At 37.6% G+C, this 22596-nt stretch overlaps 1 protein-coding gene across 4 annotated transcripts in view; it reads right to left on the reverse strand.

Moving 5' to 3' along the window:
* DNAH8 (dynein axonemal heavy chain 8) overlaps positions 1-22596 on the reverse strand; it is a 218669-nt gene that overhangs the window by 61269 nt on the left and 134804 nt on the right. For all 4 annotated transcript variants that reach the window (XM_072945080.1, XM_072945081.1, XM_072945079.1 and 1 more), the window contains 12 exons: positions 21491-21717; positions 19539-19657; positions 17777-17880; positions 16467-16643; positions 14572-14739; positions 13841-14056; positions 10705-10842; positions 9408-9535; positions 8452-8623; positions 6787-6942; positions 2739-2894; positions 1070-1252 (listed from right to left, as the gene is read on the reverse strand). In XM_072945080.1, coding sequence (XP_072801181.1) covers positions 1070-1252; positions 2739-2894; positions 6787-6942; positions 8452-8623; positions 9408-9535; positions 10705-10842; positions 13841-14056; positions 14572-14739; positions 16467-16643; positions 17777-17880; positions 19539-19657; positions 21491-21717 — 1944 coding nt within the window. The remainder of the gene's footprint in view (positions 1-1069; positions 1253-2738; positions 2895-6786; positions 6943-8451; positions 8624-9407; positions 9536-10704; positions 10843-13840; positions 14057-14571; positions 14740-16466; positions 16644-17776; positions 17881-19538; positions 19658-21490; positions 21718-22596) is intronic.

Here is a 22596-nt window from a genome sequence, read left to right on the forward strand (position 1 = left end):
GTTAGCCATCTCTTAACCAGGTAGGATTTTACTTTTCATTTTACTGAGTCCTCTATTTCTTTGGTGTCAGTATCATTTCTCTTTCCCTTTTTGAATGTCTTTCCTCTGTATTTGTAGCCATCTGTCCATATCTCTTCCTTTCCTCCTCTCCTTGTCAAATCTTCTGCTATTCTTTTCCGCAACCTCCCATTTTATGCCTCTCTGGTCTCTGTATTTCTAACCTTGCCTTTTCCTTGAGCCATTAATACTAAAATCAGTGGTATTTAAGCAATTATAAACTTTCTCAGTTTCTATGGAAATGTATTTTATACAATGCAAGTATATAAAATATTTTATACGTAACATTTAATGTTTTCTGAGCTTTATCTTAAAACTTAACCTTCTATCAGTCTCTTAAAATCTTCCAGCCTTAAGTTGTTCTTTGTTTTATTAGAATCCTCAATTATTAATTCCCCTGCTTCAGTGCAAATTTATTTAATTAAAAGTATGGTTCCTTATATCATGAGATTATCAGATTGCAGTACTATCAATTTCAATCAAGTATTATCAATCACTATTGCAGTGTAGTAGTTGAAACTACTACAGTGGTAATAACACTCATTCAGAGTCCTTATATCATGAGATTATCAGATTGCAGTACTATCAATTTCAATCAAGTATTATCAATCACTATTGCAGTGTAGTAGTTGAAACTACTACAGTGGTAATAACACTCATTCAGAGTGATTTCTTTTTCTCTAGGATCATTGTTTTATTGAAATTTTCTGGTGTACCCAAGACTATGCATTCATAGGGTTATAGATATGAAAGTCAATGTACCCAAAGCTTTAAAGTCAGAAGTAGAAAGAGTGGTGTGTGTGTACATGTGTGCTTTTGGGGTTGAAGAAGAGGTGAGTTACATGATTTCTTGACAGGAATTAAGACTACAAAACAAATAGCTATGCTAACAAAGGTAAATGTGATTTGCTTAATTTTTTCTTTTCCATATACTCAACAATTTCCCAATACATTTTAAACGTTTATTATAATTTATTATAAGTAGAAGTTCTTTACCTTGAGAAATTATTACCTGTTTCTCTGTTAGAATTACCCTCCTTAGTAACTGATTCTCAAGTCCTTTCATGGTAACAGTAAAATCAATGACTGATGTTTTAGCATTGATCTCAGGGGTAAAGGCAGGGTTTGGTAACTTTGTTGTTATATAAAGTTTAAATGTATCCATGATGTCACATTCCTTATCACCGACTTTCACCTATATCAATTCAAATATTAAATTAAAAGCAGCATAAAGGACAAGACAAGGAATTTGGGTTCATTTTAGGAGAGAATTTACCAAAGGTCAGTGCTGTAAAACTTAAATGAATTGCAAAAATCAGTTGTAAAATTATAATCACTTATCTTAAATAATAAACCTTTTCCTGTAGAATAATTTAGATTTGTGTCCTGCCTGAAAATATTTTTAGCCATAACACCAAGCAAATTAAATGGAAAAATTTACCCAAAACATATGTTGAATAAAGGAAAACTCAGATGCATCTAAAAATCTGGTTTTCCCCACCTGAGGAAATTGTTTCCTACTATGGAAATTTTTTGTGTTTATAAGAAGTGTTCTTTTTTTTTTTTTTTGCATTTTACAGACATAGCTGAAGCACATTTCACAACAGAAAGGGTTCATGATATTTACAGAGAAAAAGGTGCCAACTTTTTCTTTTTTTTCAGAAAGACAGCACTTATCTTAAACTCTACAATTTGCAGTATATTAAAAACAACCCGGTTTGCCATCTAAAACTCAGGTGGAAATTATAACATTTTTAAATGATATAGATTTTTAATTAATTTTAATTTTGCATGTGATTGACAACCACATAACTAAGGCACTAATTCTCAGGCACCATGGCCCTCACATGGAAAATAAGAATCCGGGGTTTTTTAAAAGATCTTTAGGAGCGAAGATACTACAACCATGCTTGGCATATTAAATACGGTATGCAAAAGAATTCACATTATGAAGAAAATTTTTCTAAACAAATATATCTTTGTTTAATGAGCAATTTGGCATTCTTTAATTATTCACTGATATTCTTGAAATTTCGTTGTCCAAGGCAAAAAAATCTCAATCAGAAGTGCTGTCATTCATCAAGAAATAAAACCAAAGAAGCTGAAAGTAAAGAATGAAAGCAATTAAAAAAGAAACACTTTTATTGAAAACAATTCATGTTATCACTAATGATTGGGAACGGTACTCCACTGCTCCCAGCAAAGTCCGTGAGTTTGGATTGAAAGCTAATAAAGAGAGAAATAAAATCGATGTCCGTAGACTGTACTAAAATGCCATTTCTCCAGTGAGGAAATGCAGGTTTTATTTATAGATGTATATATAGCTTGAAAACCAACTTTCTCAGACCTGCTAAAATATACATAATTTATGTGTAACACTAATATATTATTATTGTAACCAAACAATGCCTTTCCTTAATATGTTATTTAGATTCAGCTAAATGGCTATGGTTACCAAGGTATTGTTCTCCCTCTGTATTTTTTATACACAATTTTTTTAAAAAAGGAAGCACTGAATATGAGTTTGGAAATAATTTTTTCCAGCATGTCAAATACTATCACCTGAAAGAAACTGTCTTGGCTGCTGTGCTCAGAAAGATAAGTAGATGTCACCATTGTTCTTTTCTTTTTTTCCTTCCCTTTCTTTTCTTTTTTTCTTCCTTTCTTTTTTTGAAGCTCACCTTGAAAGTGGTGCCTGATTTAATGAAATTCTTCTCTAACACATTATCCAGGGCTGGATCCAGCTCTTCACGAATGTCCTCAATGAGAAGGGGTCGGCCCAAGGAAAGACTGTCCTCCAAGTGTGTGCGGAAGTATTTATGGTTCAGAGATGTCACCTAAAAATAAAGAGTTCATTGCTATATAAATGTTACAAAGAATGTAACATTCCTAAGTGGAAACCAGGAGATACATTGGCCAAGTGACTAAGAACTGTAAGGGCTGTACAGGAAGCCTTACTTATAAAAACGGAAGTAATGAACAAAAATTAATTTTCAAAACTTGATGGGTCATGACTTTGTAGAGCCTTGAGTGTGTAACGTGGGTCCCTTCGGTCAAACGAGGAGAATCAAGTGATATTCCTTAAGTGGATGTCAGAGCTTTGCTCCTTCACATGGAAGAGAAGCAATCAAGGATTAATTAATCCTTTTAAACTTCCATAACTACAATCACTCAGAGAAAGGAAAGTAACTTAACTTTTTTGTGATATTCTTTTATCTTCTCAGGACACCTATGAGATGAATAAGTGATTTTAAAAATAAGTGTAGGAGTTTCAGATGTGATACACTGAGTCAAACCAAGGGTACACCCATGTATTCTGTCTCTAACAGTGGCATAACATAAGAATGCGAAACTTTGCACAAAATCAACCTAAAAGACTATACATTCACTTTTGTATTCTCACATTTTCAAAAAAATTTAGAATTCTGAATGCCTGCTGGGGGTCTCCCATTTTTAGATCAATGTTTGTGATTAGTTAAAATAGACACATTGGGCCAGCTGATCTTTGCATCAGCCAATTGGTTTTGAACTCTTACTTCTCCAGTAACCCCTCCCCTGCCCAAGTCTGAGGATTCCCAAAGGTCCAGTCCTCCACTCTACCTGCTTATCCTCTAGTCTCTGAATTCAACTGCTGCCTTTGTGCTACTGTGAGTGCTGATCTTCAGAGGCAAGGAAGACCTACTGGGACACCGGGCGATTAGGAGAGTGAAATTGAAAAATACTATCTCTCACTTGCAATGAAAAAAGATGTGGAACTGAAAAATTAAATAAGGCTGTCTTTGTCCTGTTTTGTTTTAAAAGGAAATAACTGAAACAAAAAGTCCTGCACACGAAGGAATTTTTTCCCCCAGGGTGGGTCGCTTTATTTACATAAATGGTGTGCTGTGAAAGACCTTACTATGAGTTGATAAGGTAAGTGAATCTAAACAAAGAGCTCTAACTAGCTTATTTAAACAAGATGAAACAAGGATCCAAGAGACTAAATGTAATTGTCCTGCTCTATTCCCCAAGAAGCAAATTCTGCTTTTGTCATGTCCTTCCCAAGTGTGATGGTTAATTTTATGTGTCAACTTGACTGTTGGGGTGTCCAGATAGCTGGCAAACATTATTTCAAGGTGTGTCTGTGAAGGTGTTTCTGGAAGAGATTAGCATGTGAATCTGTAGACTGAGTAAAGAAGATGGCCCTCACCCAAGTGGGTGGGCATCATCCAATCCTTCGAGGGCCTGAACAGAACAAAAAAGGTGGAGGAAGGGCAAATTTGCTTTCTGCTTAGGCTGAGACATGCATCTTCTCCTGCCCTTGGACATCAGCTCCTAACTCCTGCGACTTCAGACTTGGACTGGGACTTCCACCATTGGCTCCCATGGTTCTCAGGCCTTCAGGGTTTGGACTGGAACTACGCCACTGCCTTTCCTGGGTCTCCAGCTTGTAGATGGCAGCTCCTGGGACTTCTCAGCCTCCATAATCCCATGAGCCAGTCCCTCACAACAAATCTCTATGCATCATCTACATTCTTATCTACATCTAGATATCCTTTCTGTTGTTTCTCTGAGAACACTGACAAGTACATCAAGTAAAGAGGTACTAACTTTTAAATTGTCAGTGTATTAAAGATTACCTTTAACCATCTTCGGTATCTTTTGTAAACTTGAAATAATACCTTGAGGAGTCAGAACTTCAGGTTTACTTCACTTGACTTTTCTCGTGTGGAGATGCTACGTGGTAGCCACCACAAGAGCCTGTATCACCTGCACAGGTAAGCTGGAGCTGGATGCACTTTACAAGGTGGTCAGTGAACTCTTTATAGGGGAGTTTAGTGAATACAAATACATTCTCCTTCCAGAAGTCATGGCTGTAGGTCCCAGAGATGGCCTTGGCAAAGCTGCCAAGGTGGAATGCAGCCCTGGACATAAAAATCATGTTTTGCTTTTCACTTATGAAGTGTTTCACTTTTCATTTGGTCTTCCTTCCCAGGCAAAGAAATAATACTTTTGTTTCATTCTGTTTTCATTTATGTGTGTTTGTGCATGTGCTTATCTGCCTATTCAGAAAAACAGTTTTCTGAGGAAAAAGGCTACAATTCAGTCTGCTTGCATCCCAGCAGTTGATGTATTTTAAAACAAGGACGTGTCTCTGGCTCATTTCTGTTACTTCCTCAGGTTCTTGGGACTGGGTTGCATCAGGAAGGATGTTGACCGAAGGCTGTAAATGAGTTTAACGTGAAAATGGAGAGGCAAAGCTGTGATCAGGAATAATAAGAACAAGGATAATCGGCCAGGGAAGGCTAGAGGAATGAGGAATGAGGACAAGTTATAGTTGAGCCGGATCCGGGAAGCTAAGTCCAGGAGCAGGAGTGCTCCATACTCACCACTCATGCACTTGTGTGTGTGCAGGTCCTCGGAAGCCTCACTCCCACTAATTCCATTTCCCTTAACTCTTCCCCTCCACTTACACGCTCTGATCCTTTCCAGGATTTCTCTGGGAGGTCTAAGTTAACACAGACCGGAGTAGTAACGAGGTAGGAGTATCCTGGGGTGCTCCTGAGTGCTAGGCAGTGTCCACCTGCCTGCAAAGCCCTGATCTCAGAAGGAAATCTTTCAATATTTCACCATTAAGTATGGGGTTGGCTTTTTGTAAATACTCTTTATCTAATTAAGGAAGATCTCTCCTAATCTTAGTTTGCCGGACGTTTTATCATGAATAGATGTTGTATTTTCCAAGTGCTTTTTTTGCATTTATCAAGGTGACCACCTGACTTTTCTGGGTTTGCTTTTTCCCCCTATAATGATGACACACTTTGATTAATTCAATTCAGTAAATATCAGAATGACTACCCTATTTAAAGAAACGTGCAGAAAATACAAAGATGTTGTAAAACCACAAACCTGGCTAACGAGACCTTTATGGTACAGTCAAGATAAAAGACAAACATGCAAAGAACAATAATTTAACACAGACTCTTAAGTCCACAACGGAAGTACAAGTTGTGTGAGGAGTCAGGACAGGCTATATTAAGCTGGGGACTCAGATAAGCCTTGATGAAAGTCACACTGGATGTGGACTTTGGAGAATGTTTAAGATTTTTATTGCAGATGTAAGTAAAGTGAGCACTAGGGTGGAGAGGACACTCTGGTTAGTAGACATAGTGCAAGCAAAAATATGGATCCAGAAGACTTAGAACTGGGAACAGTGTCTAGGAAACAATGAACAGTCCAGTCCATATTGGTAGCTGAACTGAAATATCAATGTAACAAGATCCCCAAAGGGGCCAGGGATTTTGGAACCCCGTCCTCGTCCATCTCCACCTTAAGATGAACACCTGGGTAGACTCCAACTCCAACACTGGACTCTAGTATGCTACGCAGTAGTACTACCAAGTGCCAAGCTAGGCTGGCACAGACAGCCTTAAACCGAGGAGTCAAGTCCTATTTTTGTTGTTTTACTATAAGCCCAAACCCAAGGCCCAGAAAAAAAGCTACATCCAACAATGGCAAAAGGAACAGAACCAGGGAAAAGGACAGAGAGAAAGAGAGTGAGATCAAGAGAGAGCACAAAAGAGAGAAAATAATTAGAGCCTTGGCCTCAAATCAGTGTTTCAAAACTCAAGGGTATAAATTAGCAAACAACTATCATAGAGATGACAACTTTATGACTGACAGATTCAATTGAAACTTTGGGAAAACTTCATAATTTCAAGATTACTTTCCCATGCACCAAATGGCACATACCTGCAAGTCATTTTCTTTTTCCTTTGATTTAATCCAAGTTTTGCCTTGAGTTTGTGGATCTATGAGGAGTGGGTATCTGGTGGCCTTTGTCACAATGATGCCATTCTGAATTGAGAGGTCATCTCCTGGTAATCCCTGCAGCCCCCACTCACCAATCTGACAGGAAATGGATGTGGCCATTCAAAGGAAAACAAGAAGCCTTTCGTTAGTAATTAACAGTGCCATGATATAAAAGAATCTAAAATTTGGACATTTTTTTTCCACTGAGGATAGGTAACAAATACCTAGGAAAAGAAACTAAACTTGTAAATGTGAACCAAGTAATATTAAATTAAAAGAAACAAATTTATCATCTAATAAATCCTTTCTCTAGAAACCCAAGGCTAGGTTAAATCTTTTACATTGTGTTTTCATACTTATGAGGAAATATTGTAAACTGACTGCATGTTAAACCTGATTTGAAGATTTTAAAGCATGGTTGCCGAACATTAGGAGAACACAGGGACTTGAAATATGGTGAGGCTGGGTGGGTGGTGGGATCCAGATGGACTTAGAGGTAGCAGAGATAATGAATACACTGAGAAGACAGAGAAGGTAAGCCCTAAGGGTTAAGCCTCTGAAACTTCCCCTTCCTACCCTTTGGTTCTGCTTACATGGGGGAAGGGGGACCGCACAGCTGGAGGTAGAGAAATCAGGGGAGAGGAGATATTATACTGGCAGGAACTCATCGATGACATGTTTCTTAATATTTCCTTTCAAAATCAAGAGGGAACTGCCAGCCTGGCTCCAAGTGGTCAATAAAATCACCCAAGATCCAATGAACCAACCAGCCTCCACCTTCATTAAATTATCCCAGTTCCCTGAAAGGCCATAATCAATAAAGAATATCCTGGCCCACTTTGCCTCGCCTGTGCCCAGTGCATCTTCAGTATGTCAGCTAGTCCCTGTAAGGACCAGGTGAACATTGTTTAAATGGAAAAGATTATTTTTTAACCTTAAATAGAGATAACTTGAAATTAGTAGCATGGCTTCCCTAAAGAACCTGCAACTGGGGACCATATTTACGTATCAAAAAGCAGCTTGTGAATACAAATTGCCTGGAAAGCACCTAATACCACAGGAGCTCTGTTAAGATATACCGAAAATTGACAGTGGCATCAAATTCCCAGCAAGGAAGGTTATTGTAGCAGCCAGCGTGAGCTATTAACTCAGTGATGACAGAATGTGCTATTGTGTTATGCTGTTGAACATTATAAAAAGATGGTTAATGACCGAAAGAAAGTTAACAATACCAGTACTTTCGGCCGAGCTAAAGCCTACATTTTCCTAGAATGTTTGTAAGAGAGAGTGACTTAATAGGACTGGTGTAAACAGTGGTGGCTTTTAAGAAGAGTTCAGTATTAACAAGCCTGTAACTCATAAATGATCTTTTAATTTATAGTGGTGCAACCGGTATTAATTTGAAAGCAAGATTTCCTAAAATGCACAGCAACTTTTATATCACAAAGGAAAAAAAAATTCTTGTAATGCTTTAGCTTTTTCAAAACAATCCTTTCAATTAAATGAAAAAAGAAAAAAATCAGGTGTCAAATTACCTTGATTTCCTAGTAGGTCAGAAACAAAATGAGGCTGAAATTCAAACAATATAAGGAGAGTAACACTTACCGTTGGAGGATCCACCAACATTGAAATAAGATTCAGGTTTTCAGTGAAAGGAATCTTCCGTGCTTTCAACTCTACCTCCCACTGATCTTTAAGCAAATAGTTCCTAAATATCTGATTAAAAGGACCAAGGTAGGAAAGGAATCCAGTGCACAGCAGAATATCACCTACAAGTCTGTTAAGAAAAACACAAAGTGACTTTTAAGCTCTCCCAGCAGGAGTTTGAAAGGCCACGGGGCAGTTTTCTTACTACGTGAAATCCTTCTTTGCTCCCTGCTCCACCCTTGGCAGAAGACATGGAAGGATCATGGAAAAAGGAACCCAGATGCACAAAAGGGGACAGGAGTGGACTCATTCTGCGTAAGTCAGGGAGCAAGAGAGAAGGTTCCTTCCTGAAGCCTACAGGTCCTGAGGCTTGGCTTCCAGAAGAGGAAAGCATCCTTTTCCCATCCCATCCCATGCCCTGGTCCTGTCCAGATTCACTCTTGATTAAATTACTTTTTCTTCTTCTTTGTCTTCCTTCTTTTTTTTTTTTTTTTTTGCCATTCTCCTACTCCCCTCTTATTCCCTCTCTTCAGGTTTTCTGAAGACACGCCAGAAGACCTCAGCACTAGATACCCTTCCATTTAAAACTGTTGATCCACACTTTCAAAATCCCTGAGGTGAAGAGTGTAGACCTGGAGCCAGTATCTAGATGGTTCTGGCAAATCCAAATAATGTCAGAAGTACTCTCGCACCAAAACCCCACATTTCTGAACCTAAACTGAGATTTAAAATGTTTCACAAAGTTTTCTTCCCTCTCAGTTCTACTGAGTGTGTGTGGTTCTGGGATGGAGACAAGGAAGTGGAGAAAAGCACTGCAGGGGAAAGAACTTTATGTTCTCTCTTGTCACAAAGAGATGGCCTTTGGGGTGATGACTAAGAAGGATGGCAATTATAACAAAGACCAAAATGCATACCTATTAATCTGAACTTTGAACTCTTTGCTTTGCTGAGTCCATCGGACCTTTTCCCCACTCAGTCCATCAATGAGGGTGGAAGCTGCCTGCATCTTTTTCCGGCACATATCAGCATCATTAAGCAGATCCTACATTCACAAAGGGAGAATGTCTCAGAGAGCTCTTTACATTGCTTAATCAAACATCCATTATGTTCACATGCAAAAATACATGGAGGAATTTCTTAATTTGCAAAATAAGTATAATCTGAAAATACAATGTGAGAATTTTACATATTAAATCATGTATTTCATTCATAATAGTTATTTTACCTTGAAAAATTTCAAGGAGAGCCATTTTGTAAGAGAGACTCCAAATCACATAATTTACATAGTGTTTCTGTTAAAGATTTTCAAAACATAATCAAATCAGTAAAATACACCACTTTAAGTCTTGGATTTAGTAATAACTATGAGTTCTTTGCAGTTTACTAAGGATTTTTTCCCCAGAAATATCCTACATGACTATAGTCTGCTACAGCCAGCTTATATCAGCTCACAAGAGTCAACTGTTAAATTTTGAGACAAGTTGTGAGCTGGTGTTAAACACAACCATTACTAAAAAATAAATTATATAAACTTATAATTAAACAAATTATATTGAAAGGAAGGGTAATAATAAAAATTCATCAATTCGTAATTATTTACTACATTTTTCCATAATCTATACTCTTGAGGATGTTTAAGTTCATTGTATCTGCTTGGTGGAAATAGTATATACAGTGTGCTGTATCTTTTTCCAAATCTGCGTTGTGTTGTCACATTGATAGCTTAAAATTGATGGTGGCGGGGGTACCTAGACCACAGAGATCAGCCAACACCGTAAACCAAGGCTTTCTTCTCCCCCAAGCCCTTGCCCCCTACAAGCCGATTGTTAAACGTTTACCCGACCACCAGTGCTTACAACCTACACCATGAGGTTGTGTGAGGCTGTCCATTTGACAGATAAAGCTGGTCAGTTGCCTGCAATGGCACAATTCATCAGTGCCTGAGCTGGATCTCAAACCCAGTTTTCTGACCCCAAAGTCAGTACTCTTTGCGTATGACATCACAGCTTCCTCTTATAGAAAACAATCACTAAAAACAGAAAAAAGATCTTGGGGTGTTGAAGACCTAAAATAAGTAGACACTGCCAGTGAGTAAGGGCATTTGGATAAATATTTTTTCTTCATAAACATCTGCCTGATTTCTAAATACAACACATACTTGTGTAACATTTCAGTACGTTGCACTGGTAATTGTTGTGCACTTAATCTCACCATTTTCTCATTCATTGCTGCGTCAAATTTTGCTTGCACTTTATCCAGCTCTCCTTGTTTCTCATCAAGCAGTGCCTGAGCCTTCCCCAGTTCAGCGTTAGCAACTGATAAACGGCCCTCTTGCTTGGCCAGGTTAGCCTTCAAAGGAAGAAGATGTGATTAGTGTAGAGCTGTATTAGTGCTACGAAACATTCATTTCAGTTGGTAACTAATAACATAAATTACTACATAATTTTTGCCCTCTTTGGAAGTCATCTGTTTTGGTGTCTTCAGCTGCAGAAGCAGAGAAATGTCATTAAAGTTGATTTTTTTTCCTTGTACCTGCTAATGTTCATATGAAAAATGCCAAAATATATGAGGACGAGTGAAAAAAATCACTCATGATTTTACCCAGAGATAGTCTGTAAGTATTGTGTCAAGAAGTTGATAACGAGCATTTTGATTTTTTTCACTTAAAATAGTACAATCATTTCCCCCACATCCTTAAATAATTTTTTCATGAATATTAGTTATATGGCTGCACAATATCCCACAATTTGGATGTATCATAATTTATTTAACCTTTGCCCTACTTTTAAACATCTCTCCCCTACCTCAAATTTTAAAGTATTATAAAGAGTGCTATATAATAAATCCTATTGGGTAGGTAAAATTTTGGTTTCCTTGGTAAAGATTTTTGAAGTGAAATTACTGTAACAGGAGTTTTTCATCTTTTTCTAAGTCCTACGGCATGGTAATTATCTGTTTCTTATAAATTTAAAGTAATTAATCAGTAAAGAAATAGAGCCCTAGAGCCTTCTAGGGTAGAAGTTCCTTGGTAACTTTCTCACTTTCTTTCTCGATATTTGGTTTTTTGAAATTAGCTCTTTTTCTCAGTAAGTTTTCATTTCATTTAGATGTTCTAATGTATTTACATACAACTATGTAATATCTGCTATTTATTTAAATCTACACATCTGTGATTATATGCATTTACCTTTTGATATTCATTTGTTTTTGTGTATTTTCTTCTTGATTAGATTTTCCAAGAACACATCTCTTACATACATATATTTTTGCAGAGCACCAATTCTTTAATTCTACTACTTTTCTCTGTTATTTTTATTAGCTTTATTCTACTTTCCTCAAATTGCGTGTGTGTGTGTGTTTATGCTTACAGGTGAGTATTTATATATACTGGAGTGTTTAGTTTCTTTGATTCACTTAAGGGCTAGGAATGTAGCATTTCTGGCCACATCACAGAAGCTTTGGTAACTAGCTTTTTGCCATCATTTTCTAAATAGAAGTGACTGGCTTTTTTTTTTTTAATATAAACATTCTAATTTTGTTGCTTATAATCAGAGAATGAGGTCTCAGCAATTTTTGCTTTGGGGAACTGAATCAAAGCCTTCTTTTAGAATTAAGTATGATCAATTTTTGTCCATGTGTCTTGGACACTAGACATAATCTCATAGTCTTTGTTCATACTGAAGAAAGTTCAATGTAGTTATTCAACCTTAAAAATAATATAGCGTGTGTAGCACAGAGAACTATATTCAATATCTTGTAGTAACTTAGGGTGACGACAAAGAATATGAAAACGAATGTATGTCTGTTCATGTAGGACTGAAGCATTATGCTGTACACCAGAAACTGACACACTGTAAACTGACTATACTTCAATAAAAATACATATATTAAAAAAATAATAATATAGTATAAAATCTATAATTAATTTATGCCTATTCAGGACTGGCTACATAAAAGTGCAAAGAGGAAATGCAGGGACCCTTGTTTAAAAAGGATTAAGGACTTCAAGAGGGGACAGCAGAGCATTAAGCCAAGCACAGTCCCTTCGACAGCTGGCTCTCTACCTACCGGACCTGTCGCGGGTTAATGGTGTATGCCACAATCTCAAATCACAGTATTATCTTTGTTAATTTCCACTTAAAATATTAATGGACTTTACCTTATGTAATGTGATGCTATTTTATTTATTGCATAAGGCATTATTACAATGAAGTCTCACTGTGGATCATGATTCTTATCAATAAAAATAACTGCTCTTATAAGTACTTTTTTTCTTGAATTCTACATTTATAGTAACATCTCTCTCTTGGTATCTTTTTGTTTGGGTGTACTTGCTATATTTGCTCACCATTTCTCTTTGTTAAAACTTTTAAATTTATTTTCTGTTTTACTCAAAGTTACCTACAGGCAAAGTTTAAAGAGGCAGCTATTTCTATGAGGCTTATTGTGAAAAACAGTAACCTTCTGCTTGCCTATGTACCATTTTCCATTCCACAGAGCAACCTCTTTCAACTTTTTTAGCTTTAAGGGGCTGAGAGGGTGGAATGGGGGTAGTGTGTGTCTGAGTGGTATACTTTATGAATCCTTTGCATGACTGAGAATGTATTTTTGTTCCCTCAGAGATAAAAGACAATCTAGCCCAGTATAGATGGTGTGTGTGTGTGTGTGTGTGTGTGTGTGTGTGTGTGTGTGTGTGTGTGTGTGTGTTTATCCCTCAATACTTAAACTGCATCCTTAAGAATGTCTTTTTGTTCCCTCATACATTAAGAGCAGCTTGGCCAGTTGAACTCTTAGACCCCAGTAATTTCCTACTCAGCACTCTGCATGTGTTTTTCCACTAATTTCTAGTATTTCGGGCTGTGGGAAGTCTGTGACATCCTGATTTCTCTTCTTTTGTAAACAACGTTTTAAATTTTGTTTCTTAGAGAACCTCTATAAGGTTCTCTTTGTGTCTTCGAAGTTGAAGACATTTCTAGGTGTTGGTCCTAATTTTTATAAATTTTGTTCAGAATACGGTAATCAAATTCAGTCTCCAAATCCAATCTCAAATCTTTAAAGATATGGCCAGTTTCCTTTCATAATGGTTTGATTATTCTTCCCAATAAATTCATTTCCTGTTTCAGTTAACAAGTTGGTTTTGGTTTCTTGTCTGCAATGCCAAGAAACATGTAACAGATGTAAAAAGAATGAGAAACTGAGAGAAAATACAGAAAAAAAGAAAAATTTTGTAATGGAGAAACTTAATTTTATTAGTCCAAATTATGCTTTGTCTTTTAACAGCAGTAATACTGATGATGACTGATTTTATTAAACATTGATTTACTGGGAAAAGGAAGGAAACTTTTACCTTCAGAGGCAACACTTCTCTGTTGATACCATAAAATGTTGCCATTGCAAGTGTCCAAGACAGCAGACCTGCCACATTCCCACAGACTTTTTTGGCACTTTCAAAATTGTAATCATCCATATTAAAATACGGCTGTAGTAACTCAACAGTCTCTTCATTTATAGTGTCCTTGGGGAACTGCTGGAGGCTCCATAGGAACCCTGTTGCACTCATCAACTGAAAAACAGTATTACAACCTGTAAGCTCCGGGAGAAAATATGCACTTTCTTCTTGGGTTAGCATGTACTTCTAAATTGAATTTTTTTCAAAGAAGTAACAACTGATTTGCTGTACACATACAAATCAAGACTGTGGCAGTAGTCAACCTAAAGCTATAAACTGCAAGCTGTCTTCCTGTTTCCATGGCGAAAAGTAAAGAAGAAAAGCAAGGTAAGTTTCCTGTCTAGTGAGTGCATCTAAATGCCACCAACCACACAAACTCCTATGATGTTGGGTTGACATCAAGACTGTGCCAATATAGCTACTGATTTCAAGACAGATTTTATAAAAAGAGGGCATCTGGCTTTAAATTTTTTTCCCTACTTATATTTTGGGAGATGCAGTTTAAGATAAACTCTTCAATGCACAATGATCAATTATTGCCTGCCAGCTGGTCTGGTCTATATTAAGCGTCCTGAGATGTGGACACCTGGTACACCCCATAGGACTTAACAGAAATTGATTTTACTTACTTTTAATGACTCTCCCCATGATGGCTTGCAGCAGGGTTTTTCTGGATCCATAGTGACAGGGTCAATTTTCTTTTGAAATAGTAACAGAACACAGTCCATGATTCTCATAATAAGATGAGGGGGCTTTGCAAGTTTCCTGACTGTGGCAATATCATTTGGCTTGATAGTCTGTATTTGGGGTTAGGGATCAAAAAATTTTTTGTTGAGTACTATTCCTAGTTGTATGGAAAGCTAATACTTTTAAATAATTAAAGTGGAAAACTTTAAAACATATTTTCTCCCTAATCCTTGACATTATTTCCTCAAGCCTTTGCATTCCAAGTTTTCTGCATAATGGCTCTTTCATTGTCACTTTGGGATTTCTGTCTCTTTGTTTTCATTTTTTACCCCCTGTAGCCCTCAATTGCCCACCACCCCAGACCTCTGTTAGTAATAACCGCCATTTATGTGTAACATTTAGATAGCTTCCATCTTCAAAGCATAGAGTCTTTATTATATATGGATAATAAAAGAGGAGAAAGGCCCTGAATATTAGAAACCTCACCTTCAGTTTTCATTTTGAGGGCTGCCCTGTCTGTGGAAGGGAGAGGCATTTGAAGTAGATAAGAGAAGTTATTATAACATATAACTCATAAAAGTATTTTTGAAAAAGTATCAGTGAGCTGGGTTTGAAACAAGACGTTACCTGACATTCAAGTCAAGAAGGACTGGGAGGGACATCATGTGATCAATGAAAACACCTAAGACTTGCTTGGTTCAGGGCTCACTGTCTTATATGTTATCACAGGAACCATAAAGGGAGTGAGGGTAGAGAATGTGTCCTGGTCATTGTCACAATTTTACTAAATGATGATAATAAATCTATTCATTTGTTTAACAACTACAGGCATTCTACCAGATAAAACAAAAACAAACAGAAATAGCCCTGTCCTCAGAATCTCCTAAGGAAGAGAGGGAAGACACAGTTACCCTAAACTAGGATTATCTGCCATGACAGGAGTATAGGAAATCAAGAGGTCCAGAAGAATCAAAACCTTTCTGGAAGGGGTGAGATCTGAGCCTGGTCTTGAGGAATGACTTTTATTAGCCAGTAAAGGTGAGGAAAAGCACTCCTGGCAGAGGAAGAGACTCATTTAAAGGGGACAGACCATGATTATTGCCAAGCCTGTAGGTGTTCCTGCATGGCTGGGTCATGTTCTGTGTAGGGAAAAGACAAGAGAGAGTTCAAGGGGTAGACAGGAGCCAGACTATCATAGCAGTAGCAGCAGTATTTACTGAGCACTTCCTATGCACACAGCCAACTGTTCATTACTTCTAATGCTTACATTTGTCCTTCAAGGATCAACGAAGAATTGAATCCTGATAGAGACCCAAGGAAGTTAAGTAAATTTTCCTCCAGATTATCGTCTAAGAAGTGGTCATGATATCAAATGCAGATCTGCTGGCCTCTGAAGCTGCCCCTTCCTGCCTCACAGCTGTGGATGCCTTGCTTGAGACTGTAACCCAAAGAGCAATGGGAACCACAAGGGGATTTTTAAAGGGTGCATGACACAATCTAGTTAAGATGCTGGAAGAACTGAGAAGGCTCTCTATATAATCTGAATCCCTTAGGCTGCAGTTTAAGCCAATAATCACAGCATTATTCCTCAGCTCATGGAAGACTGAATTATGAAATAAAAATGTTATGGGAAGTGAAGCCTTAAAAAAAATAGAACTTTGAAAATACATAATCAGCAGAAACATTTGTTTCAAGTGTTTCAAAACTCAGGGATTATAAATCACTGTAAGAATTCAATTCGGTTTTCTGATGACAGAAATCACACAGATAACTTCATGCAGTGAAGCGCGGTGCCTGCTAGGACCTTTGCTGGGAGGGACAGCAACGCACTGCTCACGTTTAGGGCGGCTTCTGCTTCTTCCAGTGCAGGTCTAGCCGCCTCCAGCTTGGTCTCAGCTTTTACTTTTTCACTATCAATTTCATCCACTATTTTTTGGGCTTTGTCTTTGACTTCCTGCACTTCGTTTTTTACTTTGGCTGAAGCCTGAGCACTTATTGTGACTTCTGCTAATACCTGTTAAATTGAGGAAACACACGAGGGTAAATAGAAACCTTTCAAGGAAAATGTACAGATTCACGTAGTTAGATAATGTTTATTCAACATAATATAAAAGAAGACTAAGAGCAAATGTATTTCCCATCTAAGCTGTCTATATTTTGAGGTGTACTAAAGTATCTCCTTCCAGCAGTTTTGCAGTCTTCTATTTCCTAAGCTTTCTCTCAGGCACGGAATATATAAAAATAAATTTTAAGCTTTCATAAAAATGATATTTCTACTTTACGTAATTTCTAGAAAATTAAATCAATTCAAGTTAACTGCAATAGAATAAGGTGAGAAACCATACTAAGTCTCGTGTAATAATAACAAAATAGCTAATGTTTGTTTAGTGCCCACGACACGTCAGGTCTATGCTAAGTGCCTCTCCTATGCTAACTCTCATTTCAGTAATTGGCTAACGGTCAAGACTTAAGGGTCTATTCTTAACTGACTCTCAGTGAGTGGAAGCTAAAAGCAGGCTGAGACTGTTGGGTCGCAGATAAAGAAGAAGCACACAGATAACCCTGTCACCTTAGGAGGAGTATCTTATTATTTTTTTTTCCAACTCAACCAACTCTTCCTTTTATCCTTTTTCTTCCCCAACACAAACTTCAGATAGGACTTGGCTGAGCTATCCTAGAAAGCTAGAGCATGCACAGACCTTAAAGAGAGGACCAAATATAACTTACAATCAAGCAGAACTTTCCTAAACAGATGACAGAAAACAAAAGAGACAGATAGATCCAGAGAAGAAAAAAATAATCTTAGACCAAGTAGAGGACGTAATAGTTTAGGTATGTTTTGGTATAAGTTAAATAAAACTATCTATTGGTCTTTGTAAACATTATCTTACCAGAAATAGTCTGTAGGTTTATATTCTGTTTACTTTTTAAATAACATTTTTAAAGAATGCTTTTTTTTTTTTTTTTTGGTGGGGTAGGTAATTAGGTTTATTTATTTTCGGAGGAGGTACTGGAGATTGAACCCAGGACCTTGTGTATGCTAAGCATGCGCTTTACCACTTGAGCTATACCCTCCTCCCAAGAACGCTTTTTTTTTAATATGAAAAAATACTCCTCACACTAGTAACAAAATAAATGCAGACTCACTTCATCTGCTTTTATGGAAGCCACTGCCAATTCCTTCTCCTTTACTGCAAGATCCTGAGAGAGTTTTGCAACAGATTCACTTGCCTCCATCAGCTTATCAAGACCTTTACAAACACACACATACACACTTTAGCTAAGCATATGACGATTCTCTCATCAAATATTTACTTAATATTTACTACTTATAAGGTATCATAATATGTGCTATAACACAAACAAAATAGTAACTATGGACAAAAGCTTTAAAAAACACACAGTTTAGGAGCAACAATACTAACTATATTTCTGAGAGTTTCAGCAAGGGATGAAGAAAATTGCTCTGATTGGAGAATACCATCTAGCTACACTTAAGGGAAAGTCACATTGCTACACTGCGTAAGATTAATTTAGTCAGGAAACTTATTGGACAAACTCATGCTCTCCTTGGCTTTGCAAATGGTTTGCAACTACCATTTTTTTGCCTTTGAATCATACTGTGGCTGAGATGGCAAACAAGACAGATGATACGTTAACGCTTTTTTGTGTGTATGATTCCCTTTGCTATAAAAATGAAAATAAATGCTAAAACTTATGCAGTTGGCTACAGGACTTACAGGGCTCTGAAGCTAAATAACTGGCTAACTGAATTTCTCACATTCCGACTGGGTTCTACACAGAGGCAGGTGTATTGGTAAATATTTAGCATCTGGATCTGGGGTAGGGGCACTCATCTCTATGATTTCCAATTTCCATGGTGTAAATACTCTCACCATGTCTGATTTCAAGCTTCTGAGAGATTCTCAGTAACACACCACTACATATTTCTACCTACAAGTAGAATAGAGATAAATAATCTCCAGAACATTAATAATGGCAAAATAAAGTAAAAAACAACTCAGAAGTAATGCATTTTGGGTATTCATTGCCTTCAATTTTAACATCATTTATTTAACTGTAAGTTTATATTTGTTAATTTTTAATAAAGGCTGTTTTTTAGCAACCAGATCATAAAATTCCTGAAAGTTGAACCATCGTTTCTCACGAGCCAGCACAAGCAGCTTCAGGGCACCACTGACCCTAGAGCATCGTATGGAAAAGCTGCAAGCAGATGAGCCATGGAGCCGTGAGAAAGACAGCAGAAGAATGTTCCCTTCACAGCGTTTCCATCACCACTGTAACGTCCCAGACCTTTGTGCTTTGTGACCACGTTTTGTGCAGAAGTGAAAAGACAGGGCTGAGGTGGTTTTGGATTGCTTGGACCAAATGCTTTCCGGACATAAAATTCGTTCCCAGTTACACTTTTCCTACTTAGACTACATACATTGGACAGAGAAAAATCATTGTTCCCGTAAAATCTTTTTGTTTTTATTTGTTTGTTTCTGTTTCTGTCTTGCCTTTCCCTTTGTTAGAAATCAGAGAATCATTAAACATGGCAAAGTTTACACAGATTGAGGGAAACTGTAATGAAACCAAAAACTGAAATTGTGGTCAGTTTCCAAGAACTGGCTTCTCCCCGTCTGCTCGGTGCCCTGAACAGGGTGGACCCAAAGTTGAAAGAGCTGGAAGAAATGGTTCTGGAGAAAAAAGGAGGCCACCTCTGTTTAGATTTCTTCTGCCCAGACTTTGTTGACAAGTCCAAAGACCCACAAGGGCATCCCTCAAAATCATCTATTACTCACAACAAAATCAGTATTTCATTTTCAAACGCATCAATATCCACCAAAGAAAATACTGGGATCCCTATCAGACAAGCCCTGGAAAGATGAGATTCATTTCCACTTACCAATATTCATACGTTCAGCTTGTTCGTTAATATATTTCACCTTTTCGGTATAAATGTTTTTATAACCATTTATAAAGGAGAGATAAGACTTGGGAGTCACATGTGCCCTTCGGCGGTATCTGAAAGCAGAAGACAGAAATGAGCTTCACGGCTATCATTCTGGTGTACTCCCCTAACGTGTCAACAGAGACGCTTTTCCCACACGGAAGCCAGTGGGATTCCGGAGAGCCAGAGAGTCACGAGCAAGAGGGCAGGAATTGTGAGTGGTTTCCCTAGAGGTGAGGCGGAAAGAAGACTAAACCTCTAGTGGATGTTTTCATTTGACCCTTATCCCTATTCTGGACATCTGTATCCTAGTCTGGAAAACTGAGAAAAGAATCACTGTCCTCCACCTCCCAGAATTTTGTGAAGATCAAGAAATAAAACGGCATATGTAAACACCCTTGGTAAACTTTAAGGTTCTGTGCAAACACTACACTAAGTGGCTGCAACGAACTTGTGCCGAGATTTGTTCTCATTCACCTGGTGTTTGCAGCACACCCCTTCACCGCTAGGAACCCAGCTGAGTAGGCTTACGAAGGTGAAAAACCAGTCTCCCTCCTGATTCACTGGACCATCCTTAAAATCAAGGCACACTTGACTCAAACATTCAACTCTCTGTGGGCTTTAGTACAACAATTACAGTTAACAACAGACAGAAATAAAAGGAGTAATTTTATACAGGAGAAACTCAAATCAAAGAAGAGATTTCCACACACTATAAAATTATTTCTACCTTTCAAATTTTTATTTTTGGAGTTCTGAAGATTTTTTAACATTAAAAAATATTTTAAGGACTTTGGCATATATGTGACTATTGTTAAAGCATTATATCAATACTGCATTCAGAGTAAACTACAACCTAAGAAGATACGAAAATTTTTGAAAAATAACACCAAAACTTTCAAAAATAAAGACACAGGTTTTTGTAGCTGTACAAAGGTAAACATTCCTCTCCACAGTTGATGGTAGTAGGGGTAGAATTCAAGGTAAGTAGAAAGAAAATCTTCCCAGTACAGAGAATTAATACACATGGATTTACTGAGAGAATCCAGGACATTATTTAAAATTATTTAAGAGGATGGTCCAGGCATAGTTTTAAGTAAGAAAATAATCTAGACTAAACAAACTTTCGTGAGGTAGGGACCCAATGGAAAATCAATGAAAGTGTTACTCAGACTCCCTGTGCAGAAAAACAGACACAGTCTTTCTGGGAGGCCCTGCACTCTCTGAAGCCCACCCATGAACCCTAAGGGGTTCACTGCCCTCTGACCTAGAGATCCACGTTGGCCCACCTTTATTCGCATCAACTGTACACAGTGACTGTCGTGCTGTGGGAAACTGTCAACACCAGCTTTCACATCATGAACACCATTGCTGCTTTCAGGGACTGGACTCTTCTACAGCCAATTACAATTTACTTTCATAATTATTCAGTGTGAAAACATGGGTAAGACTACGTGATGCAAGTATAAAACCTAAATTAAACCCTTGGCATAAGGCAATAATGAAACTTTAGAACAGTGCACTTCTTTAATCAAAATAAACAATGCATTTGAATAAGAAACTTATCTTAAGCAGTTTAAATGAATTAAGTCATTTCCAAAAAAAAAAAAATAAATTAAGCAAATGAAATAAAGCAATTCATTAAGCATGTGTTACTTTGAGGCCTAGAGGGAAAGAGGTATAGTTAAGTAGTTAAGTATGGATGCTAGTTAATTTTTAAATCTTCCTTATTTATCATTGTTTCAATGCATAATCTCTAGAAAATCAAAGCAAGAAAAAATTTAAGTGCAGCCGGGCTTCTGCCCTCAATCACCATGACCAGCCTTTCACTAGATGCTACACATTTAAGTCCTCTTTGGAGTGAACTTCATGTTTCTGTAGCTATCACGCTAGGTAATGTCACTTACCTTTGGAAATAACTTTCACAGCTCTCTGAAACCATGTCATGAAAGAGGCCCATCGTTTCTACAACTTGTCTTTTAGTGTCACTAGAGCAGACAATACTATAGCCTGAAAGGAAATAGGAGGCCACAGCCACCAGAGCCTCCTTTGGCCAGCGGCTGAACCAGTCCATGGTGCACCCTGATATCAAGCCAGGAAATTTCAAAGATCGGGCACGGAACTTCTCACCAACCTATCAACAGCAAAGTCAAAAAGTATTAAAAACACAGAGGGACCAAAAAACGGCCAGAGAGAGGTTTATATATTCTGAGCCAATAAATAGCATGACATCACAATTAAAAAAAAAAACCTTCCCAGGCTGCATTAACATGTAAATTAAGTGTCCAAATAAAAGGAGGTAACATTTCCACACTCTTCCTGTCCTAAGACTACATCTGTTCGATTCTAGGAGCTACCTTTTAAGAGGAAACTGACAAACGAGATCTCTTCTACAGAGAAATGACCAGGACAATGAAAGGCATGGACACTAGGACACCTGAGAACAGCAGAAGGAACGGCAGGTGTTCGGTCTAAAAAGGAAACAACTTAGGGAGTCTGCAAAAACTTCCTCCAAATATCTGAAGAACTGTGTAGGGGACAGGGATCAGGCTCATTTTACAGGACAATACCAGAATCACAGAGGAAAAGAGACACAAAATTCCAGTGATTGTAAAGAAGACCTTTCTGGCTAGTAGACTATCTAAAAATTAAGCAGGTGGTCTTGTAATTTAGTGAGACCTCCCCCAGAGCGGAGCTGCCCAAAAGAATTTTCCATGATGATGGAAATGTTCTATCTGTGTGCTTTCCAGGATGGTAGCCACTAGCCACATACAGCCATTAGCACTAGTGGGACTAAGAAACTGGACTTTTATTTTTACCTAATTTTAATCAAAACTGAAGTCCCCACACATGGCTAATGGTTACTACACCGGACAAGCACAGTGAGCTAGAGATACTCAGATCTTTATCAGGGACATTTGAGACAACAATATATTGGAGGCAGAGCTGGACAAGACTCCATCGCCAAATCCCTTACAAATCAATCTATGTCTCTAGGTAATGAAAGTTGTAG

Source organism: Vicugna pacos, chromosome 20 (assembly GCF_048564905.1).
Source record: "Vicugna pacos chromosome 20, VicPac4, whole genome shotgun sequence".
Classification (NCBI taxonomy): Eukaryota; Metazoa; Chordata; class Mammalia; order Artiodactyla; family Camelidae; genus Vicugna; species Vicugna pacos.